This window comes from Mesoplodon bidens (genome assembly GCF_964165515.1).
Source record: "Mesoplodon bidens genome assembly, contig: HAP1_SCAFFOLD_601, whole genome shotgun sequence".
Taxonomy (NCBI): Eukaryota; Metazoa; Chordata; class Mammalia; order Artiodactyla; family Ziphiidae; genus Mesoplodon; species Mesoplodon bidens.
Genome location: NW_027672110.1, coordinates 184,570 through 192,341, shown reverse-complemented (window position 1 = coordinate 192,341; position 7,772 = coordinate 184,570). Strand labels below are relative to the sequence as shown.

The 7,772-nt window shown below is 46.6% G+C and overlaps 1 protein-coding gene across 1 annotated transcript; it reads left to right on the top strand.

Annotated features, from left to right (window-relative positions):
• Window positions 1-555: 555 nt before the first annotated feature.
• MAGEE2 (MAGE family member E2) lies at window positions 556-2,876 on the top strand. Its single transcript, XM_081259654.1, has one exon. The coding sequence runs from the start codon at window positions 767-769 to the stop codon at window positions 2,336-2,338; it is 1,572 nt and encodes a 523-aa protein (XP_081115780.1). The 5' UTR covers window positions 556-766; the 3' UTR covers window positions 2,339-2,876.
• The last annotated feature ends 4,896 nt before the right edge of the window (window positions 2,877-7,772 follow it).

Below are 7,772 nucleotides of genomic sequence, written 5' to 3'. Positions count from 1 at the left end.
GGACCATTAAGAGTAGTACCTCATAGCTAAGATTAAGTGATTTAATATGAGATAAGTGAAAATATCAGAAATAGTGTCTGGTACATAGTAAGTGCTCCATTATTATTACCATTATTTGAACCTACCCCGGAATGTAAGCTCTACACACAAAGATATAATCATTGTTTGTCCTCTGGTGTACCTCTAGTACCCAATATTGTGCCTAGCATGTGACACATACTCAAGAAACATATGTTGAATGAGTGGATGAATGAATGAATCCGTGAAATAATTCTCATCTTTAGCATCCTCCTCCTCTCCAAATCCTCTACTGCCTATTAGCTTTATACCTCACAGAAAAACTCTGTGGTGCATCACTGAACTTTCCCCAACACTTACCCTCTTTGCTTTACCTCTGTTTGTTACCCCCTTTCATGAATTCTTTTCTCTGACAAGTTTGACTCTAGCAACAACCACTTCAACTAGCCTCTTGGGCCAGGCAGAAGTAGGGGGCCGGAGTCGGGTACTGGGAACGGGGCGTGGCCACCACGTCGCAGAACGCAACTGCGCCTGCGTAGGCTGCGGCAAAGCCTAGCTCTCTGAGGGTTGCGTTTATTGCTGGCTGGTGTTTGTGTAGGAGGATCGCTACTCTCACCAGCTCTCACTTCTGATCCGCGCAGCTCCCGGGGCTCTGGCTTCAGCTTTGTGCTGAGGAGCCGACACACCTACCATCCTCTCTCCGACGGATCGCTGACCTCCCCCATTCCTGTTCCTGTCTCCTGGAACCATGTCTCTGGTAAGCCAGAATGCGTGCCACCGCAACGCAGAGACCACTGTAGATTACAGCGACTTCCATGGTGAGATGCAGGCTACTAATGCCTCCGGGTCCCCCACCTCCATGCTAGTTCCTGATGCTCCCCAGGGCCCTCAGGCGCCAATCGACTCTCAGGGTGCTAGCGCTTCCCAGGCTGCGCAGGACCCGAACGACCTCGAGGTGCTGATAGATGAGCAGTCCCGACGTTTGGGGGCGCTCAAGGTCCACGACCCTCTAGAAGACAGGTCGATTGCTTTGGTGAATTTCATGCGAATGAAAAGCCAAATCGAGGGGTCTATTCAGCAGACAGAGATGCTAGAGTTCCTCAGAGAATACTCAGATCAGTTCCCTGAGATCCTCAGACGAGCCTCAGCCCATCTGGACCAGGTCTTTGGGTTGAACCTGAGGGTTCTTGATCCCCAGGCTGACACCTACAACCTAATCAGCAAACGGGGTCTCCAGACCACTGATCGGATAGCAGAATCCCTGGACATGCCAAAGGCAGGTCTCCTGGCCTTGGTCCTAGGCCACATTCTCCTGAATGGTAACCGAGCAAGAGAGGCCTCCATTTGGGATCTGTTGCTAAAGGTTGATGTGTTAGATGAGCCCCAGAGGATCAACATCCCCTTTGGGAACACAAGGAACCTCCTAACTACTGACTTTTTGCATATGCGGTTCTTGGAGTACTGGCCAGTGTATGGCACTAATCCCCTCGAATTTGAGTTCTTGTGGGGCTCTAGAGCCCACAAGGAAATCACAAAGATGGAAGCCCTGAAGTTTGTGGCAGAGGCCCATGATGAAGAACCCTGGAGCTGGCCAGAAGAATATAATAAAGCCCTGGAAGCTGACAAGGCCAAAGAAAGAAGCCAGGCTGCTGGCTTGGAGTTCTGGTCAGAGGACACTATGAATGATAAGGCAAATGATTTGGTCCAGTTGGCCATTAATGTCACAGAGGAGTTGCTGCCTATACATCAGGATGAGCTGTTGGCTCACACTGGCAAAGAATTTGAGGACGTGTTCCCAAATATCCTCAGTCGAGCTACTCTAATCCTTGATCTGTTCTATGGGTTCTCTCTGATTGAGGTTGATACCAGTGAGCACATTTACCTCCTTGTCCAGCAACCAGAATCAGAAGAAGAGCAAATGATGCTAGAGAGCCTGGGGAGACCCACTCAAGAATATTTGATGCCAATCCTGGGTTTGATCTTCCTGATGGGCAACCGTGTCAAAGAGGCCAGTGTCTGGAATTTGCTTCGGAGATTTGGTGTGGATGTAGGGAGAAAGCATGCCATCACCTGCAAACTTATGAGACAGCGCTACTTGGAATGCAGGCCACTGTCCTATTCTAATCCAGTTGAATATGAGCTTCTGTGGGGTCCTCGCGCTCACCTTGAAACCACCAAAATGAAAGCCTTGGAGTACATGGCCAGGCTCTATAGAAAGCAACCACAGGACTGGCCAGAGCAATATAGGGAGGCTGTTGAAGATGAGGAAGCCAGAGCCAGGTCTGAGGCAACTGCTATGTTCTTCTTTGGCCCCATGTGAAGTCTGGGGGAAGTGTGTCACTTCAATTGGGTGGCATCAATTAAAGGGGCCCTGGGGAAATGGGCACTGGGGCCCCAAATCAGAAGCTGGGCAGGGTTGGGGTGAAAAGTACACATTGTGCTTGCTATTTGTGTTCCATTTCTAATAGTATTTCCTTCGTTTTAATATACCCTTGAATTAGATTCATGATCAGTGTTTAAAAATGAAATTGCTCATTTGCCATTCCTGTCTTGTTTCAATATAAAAGTTCATATAGCTGCATAAAATGTAGTGGTAATATTTACATCTTTCTATGATGTGGAAGAGAATATACAGTTGCTCTTTAATCGTTTGAAATAATCAGTAAAATGGTTTGGTACAGGAGTTAAGTAACAACAGTAATAACATACCCACAACAAAAACAAACACAAAATCACTCATCTGTTGATGTTCTCCCATCGTGTCTATGGTTTTATTTTATATTTTTAATATTGGCATTTACCTGTATTTGCTTTGTGATTCCAGAGTGTAGTGAAAAATAAAAGTATAATGAATTAGGCTCCATGCTTAAGCACTCTTTTATTCAACAAACATTTATTAAGTACCTGCCATGCTCTAAGCACAGTGTTTATGCTGGGAATATAAGGGTGAGGAAGGCCCAGCTGAGCCCCAGGGATTGAGGGGGAGGGGCTGTGGAAGTAAACCAACAATTATTCCTGTGGCAAGTCATATAATAGGGGTAAGCTCAGAGAGCTATGAAGGTTTACAGGAGTAACTCCCAACTAAACTTTGGGTTCTGGGAGGGGACGGTGAAGGGGCAGGGGTGTCAAGCAAAGGGTGAGTGCAGGAGTGGTCAGGGGTGGTGGCAGGGGAGGATGAGGAGGTATGGAGAGCTGGGACAAGTTAACTTTTAGTGACTTCTATTGTAAGACCTGAGGTTGGGGAGAGGGAGGGAGGGAGGACTAGTCTGTGGAGTCGGGGGCAGTATGTAAAACAGCTTCGCGGGATTTACGTGTAGCTCAGAAAGACAGTGTTGAGTTCAAGAGAAGTGTGGGAGAGATAAACCTGTGGCAGAGATAATAAAGGTCCATATCCTCAGAGAGTGGGTCTTAGGAATCAACAGTGGCTCTCCTGAAGCCAGCTGGTCTCGGATCTCGGGTCAGACGGAACAATCCACCTGGAGGAACTCTGAATGACAACCTCTGCCTGCGCTGTTTATTTCTGCGCTCAAGCCGTTAAGGTGAGTGTTAGTATTTTGGTTCTCTTCATTCAGATGCCGGATCTCACAGCTTCTAACCCTGCTCGGGGCTCTTTCCAAGCCTTCCCTAGAGAGCAGGCAGCTAACAATTTCTGTAAGGAAGCCTTGGCTCAGTGGTGGATGTTATACGTAAAGTCACCTATAACGCGAGGTGGCGGGGGTGGAAGGGGGCTGCCTATCAGTGGTGTAGGTTTTATGCTTCCTCACCTCCGGGTACCCACAAGCTTTCTGCCCTTTCATCCGTTTAATCACTAGGGGTTACCCTTAACTGCCACCTCCTATAAGATGGGAGAGAGGACTTTCCTCACATTTTCATCAGCCTCAGGAAGAGAACGACATAACCGTCTCGTTGGGGGGAGGGGACAGAAAGATGGGAGATACACCCTTTCGGCCCCCAAATCCAGCGGCCGTGCAGAAGCCAAATTAGAGCTGCTTGCTTGGGGAAGCCACTGCGCAGGCGCACTCCGCAGTTGCCTGGGAGATATAGGCCCCACTAGTCTCTGAGATCTCTATCTTTGCATTCCGAGGAAAACTGAATGCTAAGGGCGGGATTTCCGGTGACAAGAAAATGAGTAACTGGAGAGAAAGGGGTTTTGGAAAATAGGATGGGGGTGGAGTTGAGAGGCAGGATAATATCCAACTCGAAATCTGGGACTTTGAAATAGGGTACTGCCTCCATGCTAAACTGAGAGCCTCTCATTCTTCAGCCTCCTTGGACCTTTAATCTGTACATGCTTGTGGGGCGGGGGGGAAAGGGGCAAGCTGATTAAAGTGCCAAGTTTTTCTTGCTCTGATTTTTTTTTTGGTGGGGGGGATTGGTAGACTCCTGGACCCTCAGGCACATCAGTTCTTCTGGGGGCACCAGTTGAGAGAAACTTGCCAAGGGGAAGGTGTAGCATATGGACCAACAATAATGTAAAGCTGCCAACTTTTTTAGTACTAAATATGTGCCAAGCACTATGCTGGATTCTTCACTTTCTTTAGCTCCAATCGCTCCACCAGTTCTCCAAAAAGCATTTTAATAGTCCCATTTGACACTATAGGAAACTGAGGCTTAAGTAATGTGCCCAAGGTCACACAGCCAGTCAATGACAGCTGGGATTAGAGTTTAAGGCTGCTTTTGGCTACAATTCACCCTGTTTACAGTGCATAGCATCACAGGCCCCCTCCAGCCTTTGCTGTGTTCTCACTCGATTTGTTGACTCTCAAAAAATATAAGGAAGGGCTGTATGCCAGGCTGGGTGGGGCAAGACGACAGCCCTCCAAAAGAGGATGAAAGTGAGGCTGAAATTTCTCCAGGCTCTTCCTTGTTCCATTACTCGGGCTCCCTGAGAGCTGTGTAGGTGTGAAATGTGCATTTCTGTCCAGTCTCCCTGCTCTGTCCTAAGAGTCTTCCCCACTTTGCTCTCTTCTGCAAGCTTCCAGCCTTATATACTGGCTTTTACCCAGGGAGAGTCAAATATCACTATTTCTGAGCCTCCAGAAGTGTTGGCAATGTTTTTTGTAATCCTGAAAGAACAATGACCTGACAGAGCTCTTGCCTTGCCCAGGGGAGCTCTTGCTTTGCCCAGCTCAGGATGCAAAACCAGAAGTGGGAAATAGACTCTGTGTCATACATGCCACATGTAATTTCCCAGAAGTAACAAAGGTGACGTTTGTATACCTATGGTAAGGGAAAGGGTGTAGTTATTTTAGTGGCTACAGCCATTCCTTTGAAGGTCATGCAAGGCCTGGATACTCTCCTTTATTCACGTACCAAATTAGAATTAGCACCCCTTAGGAGAAACACTTAGCGGTGGAAATGAGTGTATGGCAAACAAGACTTACAAAGGATGTTGTATGTATTACTCCGAAGTACAATCTCCGTTAAGCCTTTAGAACACCGGACGAAATACCCTTCTTATCTGTGTGAATTAGTTTGGAAAATGGTACAGTCTGAGTTCATTTGCAGACTCTTTGGGCTATTGATACCCACCAAGTATTGAAGTTTTGGCCAAGGTGGGGCTTGCCGACTGGGTGTTGGTTAGATATGTATTGTATATGCATCATCCTGTATATACAATGCTATCCAGAGTCCCCTTTGATCTATGATTGGGATCATTGCTGGAGAAAAAAACATTGAGAATATATTCATGTTCAGTTGCTGAGGCCCAGGAGCGCCCTCTTTTGGAGAGGATGGGTTGTTAGGGAGGCCTTTTCCTGCCCTTCTCTTCATCAGTTTCTGTATACTAGTTGTCACAAATAAGTAATACAATCCAAGGAAAAGCTGAGCTTGACTGACAAATGTGGACTTCAAGCCAATTCTCCCAGCCCCAGGATTGCTGCCCCTAAACCCTCTGGTACCAACAATCTAGACAAGCCTGTAAGTAACCTTCAGGTTCAGACAAGGACCCTATAGTCTCCTCCTCCCTTCCTAAGGGTATCTCCATACCGTGAGATTTCTCACTCAACAGGCTTTCTCTTTCCCTTCCATGAATACTCAAAAATGTCTTAAGGAATTGTCTGCAGGCAGGGTTTGAAGCTAGTTGCAAAGAAAGCTGTAAAAGAATTACCAGAGTAGGCCCTCCTCCCTGAGAAATTTTTGTTCTAGTCCCCATATGAACACACTAAGCATAAGGAGGGGACAGTATATCAGAATGGCTATGAACTCTGGATCTGGACAATGCTGGCTCTGTCACTTCCTAACTGTGTGACCTTGGGCAAGTTACTCAACATCTCTTTCTAGACCTCTCAAAGCTGTTTTCAGGAAATTGATAGAAAAGCCCAGGGTCACACATTTATTATTTGATAATGTCAGAACTATAACCCAGGCCAATTGTATCTTAGTCTATTGATATTTCCAACCTACACCACTGCTTTTAAGACTGCTACTTGTCAGCACCTTGGTAGCTGAGTTCAAATGGTTACTGGGTTCTTAGACTTACTAGTGTTTGTTTTCTTTAGTAAATATTTCAGGCAAATATTAGCCCCAGGTAGTTATGAATTACTGAGGTTTAGCTGCATTGGTAATATATTCTTTATATTCTTTGCAGACACCTATCCACAAGACACTTTTTTAGGAGCTCATGTGTGGTCTCTTTAAGTAGTCCTCAGTGACCTATAGATAATCACTTGCTCTATATACCACCCCAGGAGTCCCAAACAGTGAGGATGACTTCTCTTATAAGGAGACAGGGTTAGGAAGCGATTTGGGATCTGAAGCCTATGGTCTGAGCAGCCTATCTCAAATTGCCTTTCTCCTGAAAACACTTAGTTTGGCATGGGCTGGCCAGGATAGAGCATCTCTCTTCTGAGTGTCCACTTCCCTTGAAATATAGAAGAGAAGGAGGATGTAGAAAGGGAGGACACAAGAATGGTCATTGCTTCTGAAGCTGCCCTCTGTTCTGAAGCCTCAACCACACCTCAGAGAAGCTTCCCTGCTGGTGAGGGCTGCAGGGTACAGGGTGCCCTGGAATGGCCCCAGCCTGGATTGCTCTCCTACTGCAAGACAAAGAGGAATGCTGTCCTAGAAGAAGACATTCATTATTCCAGAGAGTGAGGGAGACCACCCTGAGATCAAGCTATGAAGGCCAGGTGTGGAGAGGTGGCTGCACACATCACTGCTCTCCTTTCTCTGGATTGGGGGCAGGGTCAGGGAGAGTATAAGGCCTAGGAGGGAGGAAGTAAGGAGAGGGAGCTTTGGCAAAACTGTTAACCATTTATATAATGTCTCCTCACACAAATATGGCCACGGACATCCTCAAAGTTCCTAACAGGGACATACTGAGTGAAGAGAAGTTGACCACCAGCTCTGACAGGGAACAAACTGGCCCCTGAGGTCAATAGCAACCCTACTGACCCGACCAACAAGGAGCCAGACCCAGCTCAGCCCAATCCTCAGGTAGTTCCACCTAAGACTGTCTTGGCCCCTGAGACTCACCTACACTGGAAGAGGCCCCTGGATGTCAGGCTTGTCCAAAAGTCACCTACCCGGTTCAGTTTAACCAGCAATTGCTGAATACCTGGTATATGCTGGCCTTGTTACATTAGATACTGAGAAACAGGGATGATTCAGATAAGGCCTCTTCCTTATCTGTGTTCCAACTCTCTATTCACCTTTGAGTCTGGTCAACTATATGATCAATTTATTAAGATTTTTATTTCAATGTGTACCTTTTTCATTTCTAGAATTTCTAATTGTTTCTTTTTCAAATATAC

Excerpts from the sequence above, each read along its gene's own strand:
- MAGEE2 (XM_081259654.1), top strand. The coding sequence starts at position 767 with ATGTCTCTGGTAAGCCAGAATGCGTGCCACCGCAACGCAGAGACCACT.